This window comes from Bos javanicus, chromosome 29 (assembly GCF_032452875.1).
Source record: "Bos javanicus breed banteng chromosome 29, ARS-OSU_banteng_1.0, whole genome shotgun sequence".
Classification (NCBI taxonomy): Eukaryota; Metazoa; Chordata; class Mammalia; order Artiodactyla; family Bovidae; genus Bos; species Bos javanicus.
The window spans coordinates 36,777,357-36,804,607 of record NC_083896.1 but is presented as its reverse complement, the minus strand read 5'-3'; the positions used below and the strand labels follow the sequence as shown (position 1 = coordinate 36,804,607).

At 54.4% G+C, this 27,251-nt stretch overlaps 1 protein-coding gene, 1 long non-coding RNA gene and 1 other non-coding gene across 6 annotated transcripts in view; 2 read left to right on the top strand and 1 right to left on the bottom strand.

Annotated features, from left to right (window-relative positions):
• Window positions 1–8,763: 8,763 nt before the first annotated feature.
• Window positions 8,764–27,251, bottom strand: part of ST14 (ST14 transmembrane serine protease matriptase) — a 38,117-nt gene continuing 19,629 nt past the window's right edge. For all 4 annotated transcript variants that reach the window (XM_061406477.1, XM_061406478.1, XM_061406476.1 and 1 more), the window contains 18 exons: window positions 25,318–25,477; window positions 25,019–25,146; window positions 24,736–24,806; window positions 24,025–24,182; window positions 23,792–23,827; window positions 23,209–23,449; window positions 19,176–19,315; window positions 18,904–19,001; window positions 18,245–18,354; window positions 18,032–18,162; window positions 16,404–16,508; window positions 16,078–16,188; window positions 15,868–15,981; window positions 15,530–15,652; window positions 14,650–14,836; window positions 9,918–10,192; window positions 9,510–9,646; window positions 8,764–9,373 (listed from right to left, as the gene is read on the bottom strand). In XM_061406477.1, the coding sequence (XP_061262461.1) occupies window positions 9,212–9,373; window positions 9,510–9,646; window positions 9,918–10,192; window positions 14,650–14,836; window positions 15,530–15,652; window positions 15,868–15,981; window positions 16,078–16,188; window positions 16,404–16,508; window positions 18,032–18,162; window positions 18,245–18,354; window positions 18,904–19,001; window positions 19,176–19,315; window positions 23,209–23,449; window positions 23,792–23,827; window positions 24,025–24,182; window positions 24,736–24,806; window positions 25,019–25,146; window positions 25,318–25,477 (2,487 nt within the window). In that variant the 3' untranslated portion in view covers window positions 8,764–9,211. The remainder of the gene's footprint in view (window positions 9,374–9,509; window positions 9,647–9,917; window positions 10,193–14,649; window positions 14,837–15,529; window positions 15,653–15,867; window positions 15,982–16,077; window positions 16,189–16,403; window positions 16,509–18,031; window positions 18,163–18,244; window positions 18,355–18,903; window positions 19,002–19,175; window positions 19,316–23,208; window positions 23,450–23,791; window positions 23,828–24,024; window positions 24,183–24,735; window positions 24,807–25,018; window positions 25,147–25,317; window positions 25,478–27,251) is intronic.
• LOC133241237 (uncharacterized) lies at window positions 12,502–20,140 on the top strand. Its single transcript, XR_009734561.1, has 2 exons — window positions 12,502–13,337; window positions 13,579–20,140. It is a non-coding gene; the product is annotated as an uncharacterized LOC133241237 (long non-coding RNA).
• Window positions 22,811–22,882, top strand: TRNAE-UUC (transfer RNA glutamic acid (anticodon UUC)). Its single transcript has one exon. It is a non-coding gene; the product is annotated as a tRNA-Glu (tRNA).

Genomic DNA, 27,251 nt, shown 5'->3' with positions numbered 1-27,251 from the left:
ACCAGGGAACTTCAGGACAGAATACCAAGAATCATGTCACCTGGTAGCTTGCCTCCATTTCCACTTCACCATATACATCAGAAGCCTACTTATCCTTAAGTGAATGAAGGTCTGAAATGTGAGGCTGTACGCAATTTAATCCCCAAGTCGTGTCCGACTACAGTCCCATGAACTGTAGCCCACCACACTCCTCAGTCTGTGGGATTTCCCAGGCAACGAGTATAACTTCAGATCTAATCCTCGGAACAACTGCCATCAGCCTGACCAAAATGTCTTCAAGTTATCTGAAACACTGGTCCTGCCATTTCTCTCCCCTCATCGGGTTTACTCATCCATCAAGTCCACAGCTGCACTGGCTTAGGACTTGCCTGTCAGGTTCACAAAGCGTCCTGTGCTTCTATTACAATGGTAATTGAGGATTCAAAAGCAGTCCATTAGATTCAGTGCCATTAGGACAGGGCCCTTACCCATGTCTTGTACTAAGGTGTCCTCGGGACCAGGGTTGATTGAATGAAGCCTCAGACCTTAGGAATTAACAGTTTCTGAATTGAAGAATTATAGAAATAAAACTAATAGAGATATAACTGCCCTCAGAACCACCAGAGCATGTGCTCTGCATATTTGGAAGGCTCTGAAAGGACATGTTGGGGAGGGTCCTCCCTGTCTAGAGGCCTAGGATTTGTGCCAGTAGAAATGGGGAGGGCAGGGGTGGGGGTGGGGCGCGCAGGAAACAACTCTGAGCATGGAAGGTGGAGTGTCCACAGGTGACGGTGGTTCAGCAGCCCTGAAAGGACTGAGTGTGGGAAAGCAGACTGGGGTCGGATCAGAGGAGGTCTTTTAAGAACCTGGACTAATCCGGCAGGAAAAAAAAGGAGCATCACACATTTGAGGCAGAGAGCTCAATCAGAGCTGGCCCTGGAAAGATGAACAAGCGTGGAGTTGTAAGAGGGCTTACAGGCTGAGCTGAGATCACAGAAGAGTACGTCAGTAGTTCAGGAAAGCACTCAGAGGGTGCCCTGAGGGGCGAGAGCAGGGGTCTAGGGAGGGCTTTGATGAGACGTGGGCCTGGGATCTGAAGACACGTGTTACCTCTGGACAGTGGACAAGATGCTCTATTTCAAGCCCTCACAGTGCTACTTCCTTGACCTTGTCAGGTTCTCAGGCAGATTCCCCTTGTTTCTGAGGAGGAACTTTGTATCCTAGACAGTAAGAGTCAGGCAGAGTTCCAAGCTGGGTTCCAGAGCTGAGCTCAGAATGAAAGTGAGAGGTTTAAGAATAGTCCTGCAAGAAAAGTTACGTAGCTGGGTGACTCTTTTCTAGCAGAGCCTGGCTTCTACTAGACCAGGTTCTGGGGTTGAAAGTTTCCCTTCGCTCTCCTTCTTACATTCCATCTACTTTCCTTCAACAGCCTGCTGCACAGGGCACTGTTGTAGGCACTGCAAACACAGCATGGAACAGCACAGCAGAAACCTTGCCCTCGTGGAGCTCATCATCTTGGTGGGGGAAGGGGTTTGTCCAGCAATAAGATGAAGTGTGGGAGTGGGCAGGGGAGCAACTTTAGGTACGCTGGCCAAGGTGAGCAAATGGCCAGTAAGCCGGGTCCAAGCACATGAGGGCCGGGGCGCTGCACACAGAGGGTCACCAAGGTCAAGGGTGCTGCCCAGCCTGTTCAGGAAGGAGGCCGGGCTCCTCCCCACCTACTCTCTGGGAAGAAGCCAGAGTAGCAGAGGCTGTGCCAGGAGATTATAAAGGGAAACTGAGCTTGGAGAACGGAGGAAGTTTGTTTCCACGTGTGATGTCTTTTCCTGGACAAACTCAGAGGAAGTCTTTTTCCCCAACACAGGCCAAGGAACAGGTTGCTCGAAGTCGGAAACTGAGCTTAAAGGCCAGTCCTGGCAGCGGTTGTAGATGTAACAACATAGCTGAGCTCGTTCTCTAATCCAAATTTTTGACCTCTATCTAAGATGGCATTTAAGAGACCTCTGCTTGTGTCAGATATCTGGATGCAGCCTTTTCTGCAGAGATGGACTGCACACGAGCTCCTACGCACACAGCCCAGAAACGAGGTGTAGACTGCCAGCATGTAATCCCCATTCACCCAGGAGATGGGAAGCAGCTTTTGTAATACAGTTGATCTCCCCTCAAGAACCCCCTGACCCACGAGCAGACATGTGTAACTGCCCAGGACAGTCTTACGTGCCTCCCAAAGAGGTACAAGAGGGAGGTCTAGGGCAAGCAGGAGGTTTAAACAGAAACATGCACTAATTCGTGCAGTCCTGCTGAGTACGTGCCAGGTGCATCCATGCACAATTTCTAGCCAGAGTCGGGGTTCCACAGCATCCTAGGTACGACCGTATGACATCTGTGAGAGCTCACATCCACTGTCTGACATGGCAGGCTTTCCACACAGTCCCAGGAGAGACTGGCACAGATCAGCCCTGGAGAAGGCCTCACTTTGCCTTGCACGTTGGAAGTGCCACAAAGCAAATCTATAGATGCAAACACACACAAAGTAAGGGCAAATGAAGAAGGCACACTTCTCTACTTCAGTCAGGGTCCATCTACAGCTCTGGTCTCCCCATGTCTTTGGAGAGCTGCTGTGACCAGGAGTCCTGCCTGTCCAGCACCCCTGCCCCAGGGCTGCTGCCAGGCCCTCCCTGCTGGGGCCCCAAGCCTGCACCCCTGAAACACGTGAGGCCAGAAGCCCTTTAGTGCCCCCACTGGAGCTGACACCGCCCCCCGGCCCCCGCTGCCACTACTTCCTTTCTGTCAGCAACAGCCACCATTCCAGAGCGAAACGATTCTAGCCGTGTACTTGCCTCTGTTTGCAGGCACCAGGTGTGGAAGGCTTTTCCTCAACGTGCTGAATCCCTTCCCACCTGGACTCTCGCTCAGTCACTAGTTCACCCTAGCACTAGTGTGCGTCAGTGGATTTTCTGGCTCCTCTTCCACCATAAAGTATAGGCTGAAATGAGGGTGGAGGGGTGAACGGAGCCAAGAGCAAAGGAAAAACCCAGCAGCTCAGTGTGCCCAGCAACCCCCAGGCTTTAGTGGGAGCCAGACGGCCCCCCCAGGCCCAGCCCACAGCGCCTGGGCTCCAGCACCTTGGAATGCAGGCCTCTCCCTGGCTGCCCACACGTCACTCCCAAGTACATTACATAAGCATAATCTGTTTTCAGCGTAGACTTGAAAGTTTGGTCCTTGCTTCCCAGAATTTATCTATAATGCAGTCCCATGAATAATCTAAGCACAAATAGAAGGGGCTCACTAATCCCAAGGAGAATGAGAAATATGTGGGGAGGTCAAGTCTGAACATAATTCAGACTGAGTCCAAGATAATGTTAATCTAGGATGACAGGAACATGTGGTAACAAATGTGCTTAAGACCTTTGCAGAGCCAAAACCTCATCTGTGAGTCGCTGGGCATTGGTAAGTTTTCCATGAAACCATCAGCTCTGCCTCCTGCCTCTTGACATTTCTTCCCCTCCCCTGACGGACACACAGGACAGACAGGTGTATAGGCAGCTGAGCCGCTTACCTCTCCGGGCCTCGCTTTCCTCCCCAGTTACCATGGGTGCAGCTCTGGCCCCCCACAGCCTGGAGCGGGCCTGGCACACGCTGAGAGGTCAGTGAGTGTCCTTGGAAAGATTCGGTGAGGAGGGACAAATGCACACCCTGAAAATGGGTTCATAAGATTATCTGATCACAGTTAAACAAATATAAGATTATCTGATCACAGTTAAACAAATAGGTGTAACGTGTAACCCCAGCACACTTCCTGCCTCTCACTTTCACCCTCAGCAATGGACCACAGCTGACTGCGAGCTGCTCATGGAGGAGCAAAGCTCCTCAGCAACTTCCCCAGACCTTGATATGAACACGACTGAGAAGCCAGAAAACAGTCCCAGGGAGAAAAGCCTGACAGGAGTGTTTCCACATATTGTCTGAGCACTCTTCATGTCCAACCCTTTGTGACCCCACGGACTGTAGCCCTCCAGGCTCCTCTGCCTGTGGGATTCTCCAAGCGAGAATACTGGAGTGGGTTGCCATTTCCTTTTCCAGAGGATCTTCCCAAACACAGATACATTGCTACTGCTGCTAAGTTACTTCAGTCATGTCCGACTCTGTGTGACCCCATAGACAGCAGCCCACCAGGCTCCCCTGTCCCTGGGATTCCCCAGGCAAGAATACTGGAGTGGGTTGCCATTTCCTTCTCCAATGCAGGAAAGTGAAAAATACAGATACATTAAGTGGGATGAAATAAATCCACGCCTTGTAAAAGGTGACCCAAGGAGCTTCTACGGGGCCTCTACTCATCCCCCGCCAACCCCAAGAAGAAAGAAAAGAGGATACTGTATCCCCATGGTAGTGACGACAATCCCAAACCCCCTGGGCCTCCTGTAAACCTGCTCCAGCCTAGGAGTCAGCCAAGCAAGGTGGCGCCACATGCAGAGGTAGCAGCCCAGCGCCTGCCAGCCTCTCCAGGATGGTGGGCTTCCCACGGGGACCACTGCCCATGAAGTTCACGTCCTGGAGTGAGTGGCCTGCAAGAGGACACGCAGCATGACCCCCCTGGAAAGCTGCCTTCATGGGGGCCCACACGTGGTGTTCCCACACTTGGCGTCCCCACACTTGGCAACACAGGGTTCCATCTGTTGCAACACAGGGACGCGAAAGACTCACCATGAATTGGGTGGCAGAGGGTGGTGGAGAGAAGCTGCCCACCACGCCTTCCTTCTGGATGTGGCTGCTTCAGCCACTGCGCCTGTGACATGCAGAGCGTGGGCGCCCTCTGCTGCCCTCACCTAGAATGAGCCCCAGGGTGGAAGAATCTCGGCCTTTAACCCAAACTTACAAACTACATATCTGTACACATGTGTTTGGCTGCACCACGTGCCACGGGTAAGTTCACCAGATCTCAGCTGCGGCACACGGAATCTCTTAGCTGCAGCGTGTGGGATCTAGTTCCTGACCAGGGATTGAACTTGGGCCCCTTGCGAGCACAGAGCCTTTAGACCATGAGGGAAATCCCAAACTTGCAAAATATTTATTAAGCCTAATCAAAAGGCTTTTGTTTACAATAGATACCCAGTGAGACAATTCAAACTGTTAGCCACTCACATATTTTTCAAAAGCCCTTAAACTAGAATGAGATGGACTGTCTTTTCAGCTCTGGGGGTGATACTCCCCCAGGTCCTAGTGAAAGTCCCTGTCATTGGTGACCAGAAGTACTTCTGTCACCTCACACATGCTCATTTCGTGGCTCCCTCCTTGGAAGACTCTTAAGAAAGGGGATTTCCTGGACTCAGCTGGCTTTCCGTCAGCCCTCCTTTTCCAGGCTCTCCTCCAAGCCCAGGTGCCCCATCACTTTTGGCCTCTGTTCCTTTTGCTCCAGCTTCCCCCAGCGCTCAGCAGAAATGGCTCCAGGGAGCAAAGTGGGGCAAGAATTGATCCTTCTGAATCACAGGTCAGAACATGTGGTTCAGCTGACCACAGACGAGACCTCAAGGAAACATTTTCTCCCTCCAGTCCATGCTAGCCTCAGTCATAGGGACAAGGGAAAAGCAGATGGTTTGGCCCCTGAGAGAGGGAAATATCCAGGGGCTGCCGGGGCTGGCCAAGGAAATGGGGACGGTTAAGATTTTTAAATGCTGCAGGAGCCCTTCCAGAGCCCAGCTAGCTCATTCTGACTTCGTCCACGCGTGCCTGAGCCAGGGAGCTGATCACCTGGCAAGAGGTCCCAGATCCTTGAGACTTCAGGTGGGGAGTGCCTTGCTCCCGGAAGGCAGTGCAGGACGTTACTACACAGTGGCTGGAATTCATCCCTCCTCTTCTCTTTCTACTTCTTTTTAAAAGTAGTTGTTCTTTTCTTTTTTAAAAAAATATTTAATAATGGCTGCATCAGGTCATAGTCATTTCTCAGCCTTTTGGCTAAGATCAAGTGTAGTATGGGGGCTTCCCAGGTGACTGCCAGTGCAGGAAATGCAAGAGACTCAGGTTTGATCCCTAGGTCAGGAATATCCCTGGGAGAAGGGAATGGCAAACCACTCCAGGCTTCCCTTGTGGCTCAGCTGGTAAAGAATCCACCTGCAATTTGGGAGAGCTGGGTTCAATCCCTGGGTTGGGAAGATCCCCTGGAGAAGGGAAAAGCTACCCACTCCAGTATTCTGGCCTGGAGAATACTATACAGTCCATGGGAATGCAAAGAGTTGGACACAACTGCGTGCCTTTCACTTTCAGTTTCCTGTATCCTTGCCGGGAGTATCCCATGGGCAGATGAGCTTGGTGGGCTAGTCCGTGGAGTCACAGAAAGTTGGACACGACTGAGTTAGAGGAGAGAGCATATGGGATCTTTTGTTGTGGTGTGTGGGCTCTAGAGCACACGGACTTAGCTGCCCCATTGCATGTAGGATCTTAGTTCCACAACCAGGGATCGAACCTACATCCCCTGCATTGGAAGGTGAATTCTTAACCACTGGACCACGAGGGAAGTCTGGATTCCTCTTCTCTTTCAGAGGAACCTTGAACCAGATGCTCTAGTGAGGAAGCAGTGACGGAATACACACGCAGCACTCAACACATGATGCCCCGTGTTACTGACCCCTCCTAGATATCATGGGAGTAGCTGATCAACCGGACCCTCCCCCGCACAGACAGCGGCGGGAGACATACAGATGTCTCGATGACTTCTAACAGTTGGCAGGGCAGGTGTGTGGACGTCGGTGTCCTCGTACCTGGAAGTCTGTCTCCCAGTGTTAAGCAGGTTCCTACCCACCAGACCTTTGAGTTTCTTTCCAGCTGTGAGATTGAATGGAGGTGTCCTCCCAGCTCTAAAACTCAGGCAGTTGTTATCCTACCAAGTAACAGCGTGGGAGGCACAGAGCCATCCTGGCAGGCACCCGGAAAAGCCACCAACATAGGCCCAGGAGACAGGCGGCCAGATCCAGGGACCCCACACCTCCCAGGAATGTGAACCCCCAACCTATCACTGCCTGTTTCCCCTGTCACGAAGAGCACGGGCCGGCCCTCAGCAAAATCTTGCTGAATTGACGACTTCCTTATCCATCTTCCCTCTGCTACCAGTAAGCTTGTTACCATCTTTTTGCAAGGCACGTGTTTCAAACATAGATTTCAATTTTCTCTAGTCTCTGTACACATTTTTCCTGCCCTATTAGTTATCTGGACAGTACTTAGGTTATGAAATTCAAAGAGGTATTGGATGCCCTGTTTACTCTGGGAGCTGGTGGTCCCTGACAGGAGAGAGGGAGAGGGGAGAGACGGAGAGACCTTCCCCACCCTTCTCTCTGGACCTGGTCCTTCTCGCCCACCCCACCCCAGCCTCCTTCCCCAGCCCCCCTCCCCACCCCCACCACACACAGCTCTTTGGAAAAAGAGCAGGCTAAGGGGAGAAGAGTTTCCTTTTCAAGTTAAACAAGTCAGTATGAAGTTCCAGCAGAGAGGTCTGGCGGAGAGACTGAGTTATTCTGGACCACTGAGGTGTGGGCAGGGAAAATGCTGATAACCTCAAGGTGAAGGAAGCATGTGGTGGAGGGGAGCACAGAGCCAAGGGGAAGGGTGAGCTGGGCTTGCACCCCAGGAAAATACACAGCCCTCCTACTGGAAGGTTCTAAGACAATGGAACAAACAGAGAATGGGGTTGATTCCACCTCGCCTGGAAACAGTCTGGACCCTGACTTTTTAGGAAACAGCTGGAGGTGAAGGCCAAGGGCAGACTGAACAGTCTCCCAGATGCAGGCGCAGGGCCATGATGACATGGGAGTGTGCACCCTCTAAAGGAGAGGGGAAACAGATGATGGCACCGACTGAAATCCTCAGAGCTGGGGTTTTTTCACCAAAATGCAGTCGTTGCCATAGGCATGTCAGACCCTGAAGCAATTAGTGCATTCTCAAGTGCTAATCTGAGAGTCAAGGCTGCTCTTTCCTCAGCATCTCTCTTGCAGTGGGGAGTGGGGGGTGGGGGTGGGGGGGTGCAGACAGCCTGAACTTAAAGACAACCTAAACCCAGGCTTCCCCTCAGGCATAGCCTGCTTGTTCCTGCTTTTCCTGATGTTGTCAGAGTCAGCTCGTGCTCCTTCAGTCCAGCATGAGCTCAGTGGGCTAGTCCCGGGGAGGAGGCTGGCCACCCCGCAGGCCTAGAGGAAGGGCCACTCACTCAAAACCTCTCTGACAACATCTCTCCCCAGCGTCAGTGCCCATGTTTGTCATCTTGTGCAAGGACTCTTCAGACCACCTTCTAAGTAATCCCAGGACGCAGGTGATAAATATTTAAATTCTGCTCTGGGGTTTGATCTCATCATCTGAGTGGTATCTGGTGGCTTTCCAAGCTCTGTTCCTGACTGCCACCCTAAGGAATCCCAGACCGGCAACCAGGAACCTGACCTGGCAACATGTCCCCACCTGCTTCCAACAGACACTTTCCCCCTCCTTCCCTCAGCAACCACCTTTACAGGGCAAGAGGAGACGCCCGAGGGCTGATACAAACCCAGGAGCATCCTCACCACCCAGGACTTCGCTGAGGCTCCCATCCTGGGGTGCTGCACACCCTCCCCCCACCCTCCTGTCTGGGGAGCCTCAGGTAAGGGCAGAAACATAGCCCCCTGCTGGCCCTGGGGAGGTCATGGGGCACTGTGGTCCCCGCTCTCAGCCTGACCCTTTAGAATCTGGGCTGAGGGGAATTTAAACCCAATTTCTTGCTAGTGGAGCTAGGAGAGGCCATCAAGTCCAGTAAGAAAAAAAATTACCTAAAAAGAAATAAAGCGTTTTACTCATACACACAAATACACACAGTGAACCCCACCCTTGGAGCCGGTAAGACATTCTGATCCTGGACCTGACTGACGTTCGGGGCCTTCGGGCCTGAGCTTCCTGAAGACTGTGACCCTGGGGGTGGCACCAGCCCCACCAAGGGGTCCCAGAGGCCACACGACAGCTGCTCCCGTGCTCCAGGCAGACCAAGCGAAGCAGGCCAGCTTGGAGAGGGAAGGTTCCGTCCTCTAACGCGCCTCCCGGCACAGCCGGGTCCTCCCCACCCCACCCCCACTTCCGAGGCTGAGTGGGAAGGCCCCTCCATCCGCAGTCTCGGGGATCAGTTCACAGTCTGGGTTCCGGGGCCCGAGGCGGGGGCATGCGGAGCAATCCCGTCCTCGGCCGGCAGGTGGGCACCTGGGGTGACTGCAGCTGGGCCTCGTATCTATACCCCGATCTGCGCTTTAATCCAGTCCCGGAACACTGGGAGCCTCGTGTACACGCCGGGCTTGTTCCTCTGTGCGCAGCCCTCTCCCCAGCTCACCACGCCGGCCTGAAACATCCGCCCATCCTCCTCCGGGCTGGACAGGGGGCCCCCGGAGTCGCCCTGCGGGGAGAGCAGGCCTTGGTACAGCGTGCCCCGACCCTGGTCGCCGCCTCCACCCCACGCCCACCACGCCAGCCCCGCCCACACCCGTCCCCGCTTATGCCCCCGTCCCCCGGCGTCCCTGCCCCGCGCCCACCTGGCAGGCGTCCACGCCACCGCTGAGGTAGCCCACGCAAATCATGCGTGGGGTTATCTGCTGCGGCAGCAGGTGCTCGCAAGTCGTCTGGTTGATGACCCGGATCTCGCCCTTCTGCAGGATCATAGCCGCCTGGCCTGCGGAGGAGCAAGGGCGGACATGGGCAGCTCGCCAAGCCAGGCCGCGGAGGCAGGACCCGGGTCCAGGGCTCGCGGAGCCGGGTGGGATGCTGTGCAGCCGGACACAGTGGTCAGGGTGTCCTGACCATCGGAGGGGGCGGGGGGGGGGGGGGGGGGGGGGGGTCAATCCTGGGAAGCCGTGTGGGAAAGGAAGGGACAGAAGGACAGCCACGAAGCCCCCGAATCCCACAGCAGTGCAGTTGCGAGCAGACCCTCGGCCCCCACTCACCTGCCTCCTGCGTGTGGCCCCAGCCGGTGACCCAGATGGCCTTGCCGGTGGGGAAGGTGTAGTCGGCCGCGGGCAGGCAGATGGGCCGGATGGTGGCGCTGTACTCCACCGGCCGGTCCAGCTGCAGCAGCGCGATGTCGTAGTCGAAGGTGAAGTCGTTGAAGAACGGGTGCTTGATGATGCGCTGCAGCCCGCGCTCCTGAACCCCCGGGGCATTGCGCTTGCTCTGGTCATGCAGGCCCAGGAAGGCTGTCCACACACTGTGTTCCGAGTACCTGCAGGTGGCAGCGAGGGCCCGAGAGGGAGGCCTGAGCCAGGACTCCAGCCAGATGCCCTGCCCCAAGCCTGTGCCCACTCGGAGACCATGCTCAAAGGCCTCCCTCCCTGCTGCCCTCTCTCAATACACTCTTACCTCACTACTAAAAAGATCTCCCTTCTTATTAATCTACCCTTCCTGCCAGGAGAGATTCTTGAGAGTCCCTTGGACAGCAAGGAGATCAAACTAATCAATCCCATAGGAAATCAACCCTGAATATTCACTGGAACGACTGATGCTGAAGCTGAAGCTCCAATACTTTGGCCACCTGATGCAAACAACCGACTCATTGGAAAAGACCCTGATGCTGGGAAAGATTCCGGGCAGGAAGAAAAGGGGACAACAGAGGATGAGGTGGTTGGATCAATCCAAGTACTTCTCTAGAGCAGAGGTACATATTTTAAGTACCAGATGAGCTGAAAAGTAGATGGAACTTTGTCTCCCAGGTTTGTGGATGGTAGCAGAAGGATGCAGCAATTCTCACCATTGCACATAGGAGAACTGAACCCATAAGGACAAGACCCTGCTGTTGCTGGGAGACGATGCTGGCAGGCAGAGGTGGAAGAAGAGGAGAACTTGCACTGGGAAGATCCCCTGGAAGAGGGCATAGCAACCCACTCCAGTATGCTGGAGAATCCCCATGGACAGAGGGGCCTGGCGGCTACACTCCATAAGGCCTCAAAGAGTCACACGTGTCTTAGTGACTAAACAATAAAAAACACCAACAAGGGAAATACGTTTATAATGGAGAAACCTGGTGGACATCACCCTAACCAAGTAATCAGACTTCTCTCCAAACTGTCCTCCATTGATGGGGACTTGTGTACTTCTTGAGGACACATCACCTGTGCAGCATTTCCTGACCAAAAAAATATTGAACCTAACTCTCCTCATGAAGCAACAACCAGGAAAATCCACATGGAGAGACGTTCTGCAGAACAGCAGCTGGGACTTTCAAAAATGCAATGCCATAAAAAAACAAAAATTAAAAGGCTGGGAGAGACTATTCTAGACTTAAAAGAGATTAGCATTGTAAAGCAACTATTCTCCAATTAAAAATAAATTAAAAAAAAAAAATAATGACTAAAACAAAGCATATCCCTTGACTGGATCCTAGACTTTTTTAAAAACCTATAAATACCGGGAGAATTGAAGGAATCTGAAATCAGGCCATATGCCAGCTAACAGTGCTATGTCAGGGCGCTCGTTTCTGGGTGTTATAACTATGGTGGTGACGTGGGAGGATTTCCTTGTTCCTGGGGGACACCAGCGGCTGTACTTAGGACAGAAGCGCCATGATGCCTGCACTAACTGGGAAATGGCTCAGCCTTGGGTATGTGTGAACATCTCAGGAAGCACAGCTGAGATGTGACCCATGTGCTGGAGCCCACAGATGAGTACAGTGTCTGAGAGAAGAAGGAATCTGAGAAGACTTTGGTGTCAGTCGGCAGAGAGGGCCTGGAACTTCCAGAAGGCAAAGAAGAGAAAAAGCAGCAGGGGGAAGAAGAGACAAAGTGTGAAAGCCCCCACAAGGTCATGAAGAACGCTGGTCGTGCCGAGTCAGCTAGTGACTCTGCATGCTGCACCGTCACACGCACATCAGGCTAGATGGCAGACAGGGAAGGAATCAAGAAGGTCACGCATCAAGAGGTAACTTGGTGACAGGTTAGACAGTACAGCAGCACGAAACACCTGCAGTAAACCCTGGCCATTCCATTGAGACCTAAGCAGAGGTCGACCAGTCAGCCAGAACAAGCACTCTTCCAGAGGCTGACATGCTAAGTTATCTTATCCCTAGACACACCACCAAGGTGGTCATGGGCCACCGACTCTACCCAGCAGCCCGTGCTCTTGATACATGATGCTACCTCTCAGGAACAGCCTGGGGTCACCTGCTGACTTAGAAATGTGTGCAAAGTACCTGCACTTCAGGTCCTAGCGTACTTCACCCCTGCCTGTCCCTGATCACAGCCCTGCCTTTACCTGGAAGGTCTGAGTCACCTGGTGCAGTGACAAACACCCTCACGTTTCAACACCAAACCGGACACCCTGCCCACACAGGCACTCCCTAGCAGTCACTCTCCCCAGCCTTCAGGAGAGCTCGAACGCCACACTCTGGGCCCTCGACAGCCTCTCCCCAGCTCTGTGCACGCATGTGTGCACATGTGTGTATGCGTGTACCCTGTCCCCCTACCCCGGGACATCTGGAAGAGCAGGGACCAAGTCTAACTCAGTCTTCCCAGGCCAGTGATAACAATGGGTGTTGAGTGCATTCACTGACAGAAGGAAGACTGCTGAGCAGGAGAAGAGGAAGGAAAAGGAAACGAGAAATGAAAAGATGAAGCAGGGGAACGAGGGCCCAGGGGCGGGTACTTCAGGAAGCACTTCCCAGCTCACTGGCTGATGGGGCTGCAAGGGGACTGCGGGAACCGAGGAGTGCGCAGTGCCCAGATCTTGGTTCCTTCTCAGGGGACTACCTAGCTCTGGGCCTGGGCCAGGAAAATACAAGATGAGCCTGGAGCACCAAGTAGTGTCAGCAGGGAGGCGGCTCAGAAGAACAGAAGAAGGGGGGACGTGTCAAAGGGAGCCGGGAGCCAGCCTGGAGAGGTCCCAGTGGCCAGCTCCAAAACAATCAAGTGACACCACTCAACACGATACCAGATTACAACCCAAAATACACACACAAGTCCCTGCACACAGAAATGGATGATTAAATAAACACACGGGAGAGAAGGGACAAATCCTCCTTACAGAACGACGCCAGACTGACTCACTTCCGAAGAATAGAGACCAGAAGGAGATCCAGGGAGGGAGGGGGGGAAACTGGCATCAGCCTCTGAACCAGATGACCAAGATGAGCATCACCAGTGATCAGCCACGGTGACATCATTTACCTGCTGATAAGACATGACTGTCTTCCCAACACTCGTGACCCCAGGCTAACCACGAGAACAACGTCAGCAGCCACTGGCCTTCAGATAGTCCAGGTCATGAAAAACACACAAAGACGACTGAGAAACCGTCCGGGACAGAGGAGACTGGGGAGACACGCAGCAGACACTGAGGGGGCACCTGGAAGGACTCTCGCTGCAGAAAGGACACTGGTATGAAATGCGTATGGTATGAAACGCTCGGAGGGCACCTGGGGTCAGGGGGCGGGAGTGGAGCCCTGGGGCAGCCCCGAGGCGAGTTTCTAGTACAGAATTGTGAGTTTCTCGGAGCTGACAAACGCAGCACGATAACATCAAGGGAAAGTATGTGTGGGGGGTGGTATAGTGAATTCTGTCCTGTCTTTGCAAGTTGTCCACATTCCAAAATGATAAGTTCATTCTAAACTTTCTTCAGTAGGCTCCCACCTCCCCGGGAAGAAAGCGGCTCACTTCTGCCCAGAGTGGTGTGGAGTGTGCTAGTGAGAAGACGGGCCACGTTTCACCCACCCAGCCAGGCCCAGCGACCACCACTGATCCCAAGCCCCCACAGGCCTCCAGTGACCTCTCCAGCACATTCACCAGTCAGGCCCCACCATCTGGACACAGGCCTACTTCCTGCTGCGGGCCCCGTCTGTCCCAAAAGTCCACGGTGCTCCTTCTGTCTCTTTGCAAAAGGGTGACCATGGCAGCCTGGGTCCCCTCCACCCGCAGCTGCCCAGGGCTGGAAGGCTGGTGGCTGGCAGGAAGGGCCTGAGGGAGGGGGGCCCCTCTAAGCCCTCAGTCTCACTCCTGCAGCCGATGGCCAGAGGGCCTGGGCGGGCTGGACCCAAGTCACAAAGAGCCCCAGCCCTGGGCCCCCTGCTCCCGCTAAGCTGCCCTGAGAGGCCAGCTCGGCCCAGTGATGTGCTTGGTGACCCTTCCCGGGGTGGGTGCAGGTCTGCGCGGGCACCAGCATGGGCTCAGCGCTTCACTGTCACCCTCGTGTTTCCTTCTCACACCTCTCAGCCTACAAACTGCAGCATCACCATGAGCCCCCAGGAGCCCCAGGCTCAGAAAACTTGCCCATGGCAGCCTGGCAGCCTAGAGCTGGGCCGTGGATCTGAGGGCCCCAAGGCGGGGTCCCGCCCTGCAGACACTGACCGCTCAGGCTCAGGAATCCACACACCAGGGCTACAGTCTGGTTCTGCCGCTTAAGAGCTGTACAACCTCAGACAAATATCCTTACCTCTCTGATCCTCTGCTTCTATAAGATGGGCACATATGAGACCTGCCCGCCTGGCTTTTAGAAGAGGCACTGAGATCCCGAGGACAAGCAGGGGCATCCACAAAACACTCAGTGCTTCCGTTACCAAGCCCCACCCCTCCAGTCCTGCTCCTGCCTCACCTAGGCAGGCCTCACAGACACAGGGCCTTTCCACCTCAGGAAACACACAGGGACCCCACTCAGCGCCCTGGAGAGGCCTTCCGGCTCCTGCCTGTGACCCACCTGAATCCTCTGTCGTCGACGAAGCAATGTGCGGCAGATATCATCCAGCTGGGGGAGATGAGAGAGGCCCCGCACAAGTGGCCGTGGCCCTGGGCGTGGAGGCTCACCTGCCAGGGCCACTCGCCTTGGTCTGAATTCTCACCTCCGACGACCCGGGACTGCCTGGTGAACGACCGTCGCCCACAGTCTGGGAGAGACAGAGGCAGGAGTCACCGGGTGGGAGCGGGGGCGGGGGCAGCCTGCTAGACCAGCCTCCCGGCCCCTCTCCCTGCCCCCGGACTCAAAACCCTCACTCCCCACCCCTGGACTCCTGCACAGGTGCCATCGTGGGCCTTCAGACCTCTGCTGGTTTGCTGAGATTTAATTTGGATGTCATTTACCTAGATATCCTCACTGGGTGCTGAAGGACACAGCTCTCAGAGACAAGAGCAATGGGTGACGGGAAGTCAGAACGGCCCAGCTCTGCACACATTGAACCTGTGGCCAGCGCTTCTGAAATACGCAAGGGGCTGCAAATACGGGCGCGGTGTGGACAGAACCCTGCCCAGGGCTCCAGGAGCTGTGCTCTCTCTCCTCCAGGTAACACAGAGAAACCTGGCCTTGCCCCCATGGCCAGGTCTGCAAAGCAGGGGTCAGCCCAGCACCACAGCCTGGCCACAGAGGCCTGACATACTAGCTGCCCTGGGCCCTGCCTCTAGGATCAGAGCTGCCGGTGAGGCAGTGCCTGGGTGACAGTCAGCAAAGTCGTCCTTTCCTCCAGGCAGACACATCCTTTCCCGGGGGCAGAGCTGGGTGAGTGAGGCCCTGGCGTGATTTCTGCCTCTGTATGTGCCTTGCTCAGTGAACAACCTGCACAGCTGTACGCAGCAGCCCTGCTCACCACAGTCCTTCTCATCCGAGCCATCAGTGCAGTCCTCGTTCCCGTCACACTGGGGGTTGCTCTTGTCCACACAGAGCCCGTTGAGGCAGCGGTGGGTGTGTTCAGTGCAGGGGACGGCTTTCCCTGCCCGAGAAGGAGGACACAGGGGAGGCAATCCACTTATCTGAGGCACCCGACCTGATGCTCACCCACCTGTCGCCCCTCTCTTCGGCCTGCCCCACCCACCCACACTGACACCCACTCTCCTCCCGGGCCTTCTGCACGATTCTCTCCCAGCTGACACCCTTTCTCATCATGTTCCACGTTGCGTGACCGTGGGAGGCGGGCCCCTGCCTCACCATCTTGGCACTTGGCCTCATCGGACCCGTCGCCACAGTCGTCCTTCCTGTCACACTGCTGGCTCTGAGGGAGGCACTTCCCGTTGCCGCACTTGAAGGTATTGGGCGGGCAGCCTGGGGAGCACAAGGACTCAGCAGAGGCTCGAGGGCCAGCAGAGAGGCCACGGGGAGCTGGGCAGCGATCCCCGCCCGGACCCCGGCCACACTCACTGCAGCCCTCCTCGTCGCTGCCGTCCTCACAGTCCTTCACAGAGTCACAGACCCAGAACAGGGGCTTGCAGAACTTGTCCCTGCATGTGAACTGGTAGGTGGCGTTGCACTCTGCAGGGGCGGGGAGGCAGTTAGATGCCAGGCTCACTCGGTACTCAGTCACTCCCACGCCCCTGGGGATCCCATCCCGCCCGGTCGTGGAGGCTGATTCAGCACCATGGGCTGCAAAGGACAGGAACGACTCCCACCCCCACCTCGGGCCTTCCCGCTTGGGGTCGCAGGCAGAAGCCGGGCACAGAGAGGGCAGAGGACACCAGGGGACTCACTGCAGTCGAGCTCATCGCTGTAGTCAGTGCAGTCGGCCCAGCCGTCACAGCGAAGTTCCTTCCGGATACACCGCCCCGTGTTACACATGAAACTGCCCGGGCACGCTGCAGGCAGAGGGTAGGCCTGAAGTCCACAGCCACCCCCATCACCTCCACTACAGGCTTCCCGACCTTGCAGCCAGCCACACTGGGCACCAGAGACCTCCCAGGCCAGCCCCCAGTAGAGAGGAGTGAGGCTGCAGCTGGGGGTCTCTAGGCCCACTGAGCTGTGGCAAGGGGTTCCTACAACCAGTGGGATGGCTGGAGGGAGTGGGAAAGGCACTGGTTGCGGTCCCTCCTGGCCCCCATGACCAATCCCTGGGAGGCCCTGTGCAGAGCAGAGAGAGGCCAGCGGGCGCGCACCGATTTCTACAGCCCCATGTCCTTGGCCGGCCATGACCCCAAGCACCAGGCTCCCGACTGGCAACCTGGAGCAGCAGCCACTCGGCAGACAGACGATATGCGTGTCCTCCCCCAGGCACCAGGAATCGCTGGATCTCCTTAATTCTAAGGTGTTTCCACACTTGAACGTTTCTGAGACTAGGATGTGTCTGACAACTGATGTCATCGGGCAGATGACAAACTGAGAGAAACCTGTTTCCCTTTCTCTGCACAAGTAGCTTTGTCACTTATCAAAAGGGTTTGCTCATCTAATTACACTTTGGGTGGTGAGCCATGCAGCTGAATGTGAACTTAAATTTGGATGCTTGTGTGCAGTTAAACGGAGAAGGAAATGGCAACCCACTCCAGTGTTCTTGCCTGGAGAATCCCAGGGACGGAGAGGGGGGAGCCTGGCGGGCTGCCGTCTATGGGGTCACACAGAGTTGGACATGACTGAAGTGACTTAGCAGCAGCAGCAGTGCAGTTAAAGTGTCTTCCTAAAGGTTATTCTATAATGTGTTATTGTTTACTAGCTAAGTTGTGTTCGACTCTGCGACTACATGGACTGCAGCCTGCCAGGCTCCTCTTCCCACGGGATTTCCCAGGCACAAATATCGCAGTGGGTTGCCATTTTCTTCTCCAAGGGATCTTCTCAGACCAGGGATTGAACCTGTTATCTCCTGCATTGGCAGTTTCTTGACCACTGGTAGCCACCTGGGAAGCCCTATTCTATGATACAAGGTTGAAACAAACAAAAAGATCCCACTGTGGACAGAGAAGAACTGATATTCACAGCAGACAGTGAAATTAAATGCATGGAAACAGTTGAGATCTCTTCAGTAGAGATCTCAATTTTCAGAGCTAGGAGTGGTTCATGCGATGATCCATGCCCCAGTGTGCTCTGTCTCAAAAGCATGCTATTCATCTGAGAGCCGCTAAAAGGCCAGGGACAAGCAGATTCTCAAAGTGGTGCAGAGCCAAAGGGACAGTGACCCAAAGGCACTTTGAGTTCCTCGGCCTGAGGGGCTGCTCCCAGGGACCTAAGGGCACTGTTGGCTCTTTTTCCCTCAAAAAGCTACTGCAGTGACTGAGATGCAGCCTACGAGCTCTGGCGGCTCAGCGTCAGAGATGCTAATGAGATGCAGAATAGACGGCCAATCTCAGGTCGGCCCTCCAGCCAGGCCCCGCTTCCTGAGCGCGACACTCACGGTCTCGGGCATCGAAGGACAGGAACTCCGCCAGGAATCCGGTGTCGGTGTAGGACTGGTCCGAGTGGAAGTGGACAGTGATCTTGTTGTTCCTGCTGCTGGCGACAAACTGCGGCCTCTCTCCGCAGTACCTGGGGGCGGCGGGCAGCTGAGCAGAGGAAGAAGACTCACCTGGGGCTGGGGCACCCCCACTCGCCCTCGCCCGACACTCACTTCTCCCCGTTGATCTCCACGTAGTCCTTGGTGCAGGAGCCCACGGGGACATTGGGCTCCTGCAGGAAGAAGGCTTTGAAGCGCACCTTCACGTTTTTGTTGTCGGGCACCTGCGGAGAGAGATGCTGCTGTGGGCCTGGCTCTGCACAGCCTCCCTCTTTCCTGAGCCGGTGGGGAATGGGGGCGTTCTTCCCGCCCGCCCGCCTGCAGGGCAGTGAGGACACGGCAGGAGGGATCTGGAAGGAAGGCCTTCCCGACTCGCCAGCAGCAGCACACACTGTGGTGTTCTAAAGAAGGCCGGGCAGTTCTCCCTCATCACTGACTGGATGGCGCGCGTTTCCAGCCGTCCAGTGAGCGTGTCCTCCTCTGCACGGCGCTCACTGCCCCCACAGCTCCTCCGGGAGGCCCCAGAGCCAGCCCATCCCGGGGCTGGGTCCCTCCAGCAGGCACCAGCCACAGGAGGGGGGTTGAGCTTGGGTCTGAAGACGCTGCTTCGGAAACTGCCCCGCCCACAGCCTCCACACACACCCCTTGGGAGTGGCCGAAGGTGCTCATCGCCCTCTCTCCTGCCTCCCTGGAGCACGCCCAACCCCTTCCTCTCCTCCCCCATCTACCCCCCCAACCAACTTCTCTAACCCCCCACAGCTCACAACTCCCACCTCGATGTGCCAGGTACAGTTGATGTTGGGCGGGTAGTGGCCTGGATAGTAGGGGCTGTTAAATGTCCCCTGGGCTGCCCGCAAGTAGCCTCCACAGCCTGGAAGGAAAGGCAGAGAGACACACGTGACGACTGAGGTCCCAGGAGGGCAAGGGGCCCCAAGGAGCCGGCCGGCCTCCCTCAAGCCTGGGCACCAGACGCCCACAGCTCAGGAGGGCCTGAGCTTCAAACCCCATGGCCCCGAGGCCTGTCCCCTCCTGGGCCGCCCCTTACTGCTCATCCGGGGCAGCTGGAAGAACACAGCCTCGAAGCCGGGGTGCCTGCGCTCGGTGCTGGTCACCAGCGTGATGAGCAGGACGTTCTGGGAGGAGAGGAAGGTCAGGTTGTAGGAGGGAGGGTAGGTCCCACACAGCCTGCGGGGCAGAAGGGGGAGTGTTATGGGAGCCACAGAACCTCAGCAGAGGGGTCGAGGGTGGGGTCCCCCCACCGTGGGGTCCGCCCCCACCCTCGACCCGCCATTTAAGTAAAGATCTCCTCATAAGACTGTCTTTGTTTATAAACAACTCAGAAACACTGAATGCCTAACAAAAGAGGGCTCGCTAAACAAACTATGGGCCAAATAATTGCAGCAGCAGTTAACAGCATCAACTGTTAACACTAACACTAGGAATATGCCAGGCACCATCCTTACTGCTTCTATATCCATTAACTCGGGTATTCATCACAACCATTAAATACTATTATCCCCATTTTACAGATAAGGAAACAGAGGTGAAATAGGTTAAATAGCTTGCCCACGACTACACAGCTGGTAAGTGGCAGGACTAAACAAAAAACAACCCATAGAATGGGAGACAATATTGGCAGGTGATACAACCCACAAGGGATTAATCTGCAAAATATACAAACAGCTCATGCAGCTCAATATCAAAAAAAATTTTTTTTTTAAATGGGCAAAATATCTAAATAGACATTCCTCCAAAGAAGACATAACACATGGCCAAAAATCACATGAAAGGATACTCAACACAGCTAAATATTAGAGAAATGAAAATCAAAGCTACAGTGAGGTATCACACTGGTCAGAATGGCCATCATCAAAAAGTCTACAAACAAGAAACACTGGAGAAGGTATGGAGAAAAGAATCCTTCCTACACTATTGGTGGGAATGTAAATTGGTGCAGCTACTATGGAAACAGTATGGAGGCCTTAAACAAACAAAAATAGAGCTACCACATGACCCAGCAATCTCACTCCTGGGCAAATGTCCAGAAAAGATGAAAACCATAATTTGAAAAGATACATGCAAGTGAAAGTTCGTAGCAGCACTATATCCAGTAGCCACAGTGTGGAAGCAACCCAAATATCCATTGACAGGTGAACGGATAAGGAAGACGTGGTATGTACATACAATGGAGTATTTACTCAGCCACAAAAAAGAACGAAATAATGCCATTTCCAGCAACATGGACCTAGAGATCATCATACTAAGTGAAGTCAAATCAGACAAACAAAAATACCCTATGATATCACTTATACGTTGAATCTAAAAACAATTATACAGATGAACTTATTTATAAAACAGAGACTCCCAGATACAGAAAACAAACTTCTGGTTACCAAAGGGGGAAGGGAGGGAGGGATAAATTAAGAGGTTGGGATTAACAGATACACACCACTATATATAAAGTAATCAACGAGGACCTACTGAATAGCACAGGGAACTCTACTTGATACCCTGTAATAACCTATATAGGAAAATAATCTGAAAAAAGCATAGATATAGATATGCATAACTGAGTCACTTTGCTGTACACCTGAAACTAACACAATACTGTAATAAATCAACTGCACTCCAACATAAAAAATATTTTTAAAATTTTTAAATGAGTGAATAAGTCAATGAAGGGAAAAATCTCTGCCCACCAAAAAAGAGCAGCAGGACTGAATTTCAGACTCGTCACTTGGGCACCGGAGCCCTCACTGCTAATAAATATGGCATATGAGCTGACCGACACCACCACCATTAACAGTGACACAGATATGCCACTCATCTGGGAGGGCCATCATTACATGCTTCATCTTTACAGAGCAGACAATGCAACCAAGTGTGCCACATAATCCCACTTTTAAATAAATACACAAATATACACATAGCAAAAAAAACCCTGCAGGAAGGTACAACACACATTTAACAGTGACCATTTCCAGATGGTAAGATGATGAGTGGTGTCTGTCCTCTCTGTGCACATCTGTTCTACCCTCTGCCTCTCAGGACCAGGTATTTATTGGTCATACAGACGATCAGTTACAGAAAGAGAAAGAAACCCAGCATGAAAGCGGTGTTTAGATAGAAGTCCTGGCTGCAAAGCTGTGGCAGCAGATAGCTCTCTCTGGGTTTCGGCCTGAAGTTTAGTACCTTATTAATCACAAAACATCTGTCCAGCTCATTTCTATAGACAACAATCGAAGGCTCCGGTCCACTGAGTCCAAGGTGGCGGGGGGAGCTGAATGGAGGCAGTTCACCCCTACCTGCAGACTCTGATTCACCTCAGCACCCCCTGGCAGGTGCATTATGCCTTTTTTTTTTAACTTTTAAAAATAATTTATTTCATTCATTTTTGGCTGCGCTAGGTCTCCGTTGCTTCTCTTGGGCTTTCTCTGGTTTTGGAGAGCGGGAGCTACTCCTTAGTCGTGGCGCACAGGCTTCTCATCGCAGCAGCTTCTCTGCGGCAGAGCACGGGCTCTAGGGCGCATGGGTTTCTGCAGCTGCAGCGTGTGGGCTCAGTACTTGTGGCTCCTGGGCTCCAGAGCACAGGCTCAATAGTTGTGGTGCACAGGTTTAGCTGCTCTGCAGCACGTGGTATCTTCCCAGACCAAGGATCGAGCCCTAGTCTCCTGCATTTGCAGATGGATTCTTTACCACTGACCCACCAGGAAAGCCTCCATGCCTTCTCTTAACTGAAGCGTAGTTGATATACAGTGTACAGCAAGGTGTTATACATATATATTTTTTCCTTTGGATTCTTTTCCATTATAGGTTATTATAAGATATTTAATATAGTTCCCTGTGCTTATATAGGGGGCTTCCCTGGTGGCTCAGAGGTTAAAGTGTCTGCCTGCAATGCGGGAGACCTAGGTTCGATCCCTGGGTTGGGAAGATCCCCTGGAGAAGGAAATGGCAACCCACTCCAGTATTCTTGCCTGGAGAATCCCATGGACAGAGGAGCCTGGTGGGCTACAGTCCACGGGGTCGCAAAGAGTCAGACAGGACTGAGCGACTTCACGTTCACTTTCACTTTTGTGCTTATATATTTTATATACAGTGATGTGTATCTTATGCCTTTTTACTTCCTATAATTCTGATGTTCTGACCCCTGGGGGCTTGCTAACCCTGGAGAGGTAGCCTTCCCCCCTCTTTCCCCAGGGCTAGTCAATCCCTTGAGACAGTAAAGACTTAGGCAAGACTTTTACATGCAGACTAACCGGAGCCCACACCCCAAACACCTTCTCTGTGGGGCTCATCTGCTGGAGACCACTCTCTACCTCCCCTAATTGCCCAGTTACCAGTCTAGTGGAGGCGGCCCCAGGCTACGGAGCCTGCTGGAGTTATTCAAACCAACCCGTCCTAAGGTGTAACTCTGCCTTGCCTTTCCTGCAGAATCCACACAAAGGCTCTTACCCACATTATCCTCCAGGCCCCTCTGCCTCCTGAACAACCCTGGTGCCTCCCTCTGTGGCCCTGTGTGGCTCCTCCTCTCAGCAACTAACTGTCAGCTTGTGAGTAACAAACTGTTTTTTCAACAGCAGTCATCTCCCATTTGTAGGCCTCGGCATCACTGAGCAACAGTAAAACCTTCATTCACAATAGCAAGGGTGGGGGGCTGGGGGTGGCGGGGGCGGGACTTCCCTGGTGGTCCAGCGGTTAGGACTTGGCATTTTCACTGCCATGGCCTGGGTTCAATCCCTGGTTGGGGAACTAAAATCCTGCAAGCCTTATGGTGTGGCCAAAAATAAAAAAGAGAGAAAGAAAAAAATACAGTAGTAGGCAGCACCTTCACGGTGGCAGGTAAAGGACAGATAAAGGAGCACCCTGCTCACCAGCATCTAGGGACCCGTGGGCCTCCAGCACCCTTGCCAAGGCTGATGGTCACCTCTAGATGCTCCCTGCAGCTCACGCTGAGGACCACGCCACCCCTGCTCTGTGATGCCGGCAACTCGGCCGTGGCCTGAAGTTCCAACCTCCACAGTGGTCATTCCAGAGGCTCAGCCCACCGCCCACCTCCACTCGCCCGGGACACTCACTGCACCACGGCCCGGGGTTCCACGGGGCTCAGGGTGTCATACACCGTGACCAGGTCACTGCCACGTTCATCGCAGGTGGCAACATCAAAGCTGCGGAAGGTGAGGCTCAGCACGGAGTCAGCGTCCCCCCGCAGCGTCCACTGGCAGCGGGCGTGAGATGGGTAGGGGCTGTCAGGGAAGCCGGGCGTGCTGAAGCGGATGGGCTTGCTGCCCTGGGCATGCAGGGCAAAGCTGCAGCTATCTGTGTGGGGCAAGAGGACACGGGGCAGAACTGGGCAGGAGAGCCACCATGACCCCCGCCCACAGGGGTGCAGCCAGGCCTGGCCCCTCTGAGGTGCCTCCGGCTGCTCTGGACCTAGGAGAGGCCGGGAAGGGGGTTTGCCTCTCAGGACCAGGTATTTATTGGTTGTACAGACGATCAGTTAGAGAAAGAGAAAGAAACCCAGTATGAAAGAAACCCAGCATGAAAGGGCAGAAGGATGTGCTGGCCATCACCACGTGTGACTTTGGGGGACCCCCTTGACTGAGCGGGCATTTGGCCACATTGCTTCCCTTCTCCTTCGGGAAGAGGGCAGATACTTACTGTCCTGGGTGTTCTGTATTATTCTGGGGTCACTGGCTGAAGAACAAGAGGGAGAAGAAAGCACTCACTCATGCAGTCCATTTCCTCATTCCCCTAGAGGGAAGTGCCCGGCCAGCTCGCAGTCTCCTCTGCCAGGCACTGACTCCAGGAGAGCTGAGGCCCCCACACCAGCCCAGGAGCAGGCCGTGCTCCAGGCTGGACAAACGCCCACCCCCGGTGCCCCCTGCACTCACGGAAGGCCACCACCGAGGTCATCACGAAGGAGCTCATGGAACGGGCTCGGGGCGGCACTGTGACCATGCGCTTCTCCGCCATGGCCTGCTCGGCTTCCTTCACCAGGTGCTTGGGGATGTCAAACTCTGACCAGTAGTAGGCAATGACGCTGCCCTCGCTGGGGAGAGAGGGCTGAGCCTGAGACGCTGGGCTCCAGACCTTCCCGGGTGCCCGGTGAAGACGGGGCAGGATTAAGAGCCTCCCGGCTGGAGGAGACGCTCACCAAGAGACCTTCTCCAGGCCGGTCCCCCCATGCCACCCTAGGCTCCTGTATGCCCACCCACCTCCTGACCCCTGAGCCAGAGGCCTGGGCCCTTGACTCTTAGTCTCACACCCAACCAGACTTGCTGGGGTTGCGGCTCAGGCTCAGGTGTGAGAAAAAGCCTGGAGTGGAGTGTGGGTTCTCCCTCTAGCCTGGGCACACTGAGTGACAGCTCGAGTCTGCTTCCTGAACTTGAAAGGGGCTGACGGTGCTGCCTGCCATGCTGCCTCCGTAAAAGATTAAACGAGGCTAGCAAAATCTAAAGTACTTTCCGGATAAAGTCAGAAGAAAGATTGGCGGGCATCCTGGCTCTTCAAGCAGGACCTCATGGCCTCATCATCCCGGCGGACCCCACACCCTGCCTGCCCCCCACAGCGGCCCCCCTCCCGGCAGCCCTCCCAGCACCCACCTGAAGGCAGTTACAGTCGACGTCTTGTGGTAGGGGCCCAGGACAGGGATCCCGCTGTATAAGAACTTCAGCTAAGGGAAGGAGAGGAGGCTGACGGCGGGCCAGAGAGCGCCAAGGACCTCGGCCCCCAGCCCAGGCCGCTCCCTCCCTCCTGGGACCTGGGCCCCGTTCCCAGGTCCTGGAGAGCCCCCATCACATGTCTGGGGGCAGCAGGGGCCTCCTTTCTGCCGGGCGGAGGTGGGGGTACCAGAGCCGACAGCAGCACCGGGGGGCCGGGACTCACCGCCTCCTTCACCTTCTTGGCCAGGTTTGCAAACTCAGTGGAGTTGGAGTTCTCGTAGGCATCCAGGAAGTTCTCGTTCCGGACACTCAGGTAGCCGTTGAAGATCTTCTGGACTCGCACATTCCGGTCTGCGAGAGACCCAGGGAGGACGGTGGTCGGACAGAGGGACGTACGCCCTCCAGTGCCCGCACCGGCCCAGCTGCCCTCAGCCACCTAGGGAGCCCACCCCCGGTGGCCCTGCCATCTCCTCTCCCTCCCCCGAACCGTATCCTCCGTCCACCCCGAGGAGGGTCACTCACCCTGGAAGTGCCACGCCAGGAGCCCTGCCAGGAGGGACAGCGCCAGGAAGGCGGCCAGCACAGCCACCAGCACCACCCACCGCCGCGGGCCGCCCTTCTCCACCTTACTGCTATTGTTGGCCGGCAAGAACTCCACGCCTTCCTCACAGCCATTCATATTCTGCACAGAGAAGCCAGTGCACTGCCCGTCAGAACCCCTGGCTCTGCAGCCTGCCGGCCCCGCTGGGGAAGGACATGTCCAGGCTCTCAGGTCCAGCTACGTGAGAAAAACCAGGAGAACCGAGCAGCGGCCTCCCCTCCAGGCATCCACAGGCACGCACTGCCTGAGAACTGTGAGTGTAAATAAAAATGAAACAAGCAGCCCGTGTGAGCTCAGTCAGTTGAGACTGTCACCTCCATGAGTCACCTCGGATGTAGGAGGAGGGTCAGGTGTGGGGAGAGCTGGCCCAGCCCAGGGATCACCTCCTCAGCACCTCTGGGCAAGCTGCACTGTACACCCTGACCCCAATCCTTGCTCCACCAGTGTGTAACCAGCCAGAAGTAAAAAGGCAGTAACCTGGGCATCTCTGCAGTGCCACGGCAGGACAAGTCTCTGCCTTGAGCCTGAAGTCTCCCAGCCCAGGATACCATGGTGAGCTGAGAAGGCCAGGTCTCTACTGGAATCCATCCATGTCCATGCTCAGACCCAAGAGCATGAAAAACAAACGAAACTTCCAACAAACAGGATGGAGGGGGGTGGGGGGCTCCAGGAATAGGGGCACAAGTATGGACAGGAAGGTGGGGTGTCTGCAGCATGCAATGGCAGGTAGGCAAACTCATCCGCCTACAGCACACACTCTTATCTGCCGCCCTAATCCCTGGGGAGGGGCTGTGCCCTTTCAGAGTTAACTACCTCATACCCACTCCAACAGGGCTTGCCATAAAAGCAAAAGCCCCACCCCGAATTCCACAGAGGTGCCCGTTTACCAGACGTGGCTGTTTTGGTGTGAACCTCAGATTTGTACTTGAGCTGACATTTCCTGGTTTGTCACATTCAGACATTCTCACACAGCTTACTCACTGCTGTGAGAGCTTGTCCCCACGCCTGCCACATTTGGGTATCTGTATCTCGAATTTTAGTTTCCTAATGGGTTATATTTGTGACTTCATCTAATATCAAACCCAGACATACACCCCATAGCTAACCCCACCATGATCATCGTACTACAATACATAAACAGATCAAACCAACACATTGTACACCTCAAAATTACATCTCAAAATGAAATAAAATTCTAAAAACAAAAAAGAAGCACACCCCAGAGTCAACCACTTAAGATGTTTCCAACCTGCTTGTTCTGGAATTTGTCTCCATATTTCTGAATAATACGCCAATACCACCAACTCGATTCATCTATAAAATATAATCAGCTGACTTATAGTACGGTAATCGGTGATTGCAGCCATGAAATTAAAAGGCGCTTACTCCTTGGGAGGAAAGGAATATGCCAACCTAGATGGCATATTCAAAAGCAGAGACATTACTTTGCCAACAAAGGTCCGTCTAGTCAAGGCTATGGTTTTTCCAGTAGTCATATATGGATGTGAGAGTTGGATTGTGAAGAAAGCTGAGCACCGAAGAACTGGTGCTTTTGAACTGTGGTTTTGGAGAAGACTCTTGAGAGTCCCTTGGACTGCAAGCAGATACAACCAGTCTATTCTAAAGGAGATCAGTCCTGGGTGTTCTTTGGAAGGAATGATGCTTCAGCTGAAACTCCAGTACTTTGGCCACCTCATGCGAAGAGTTGACTCATTGGAAAAAACTCTGATGTTGGGAGGGATTGGGGGCAGGAGGAGAAGGGGACAACAGAGGATGAGATGGCTGGATGGCGTCACTGACTCGATGGACGTGAGTCTGAGTGAACTCCGGGAGCTGGTGATGGGCAGGGAGGCCT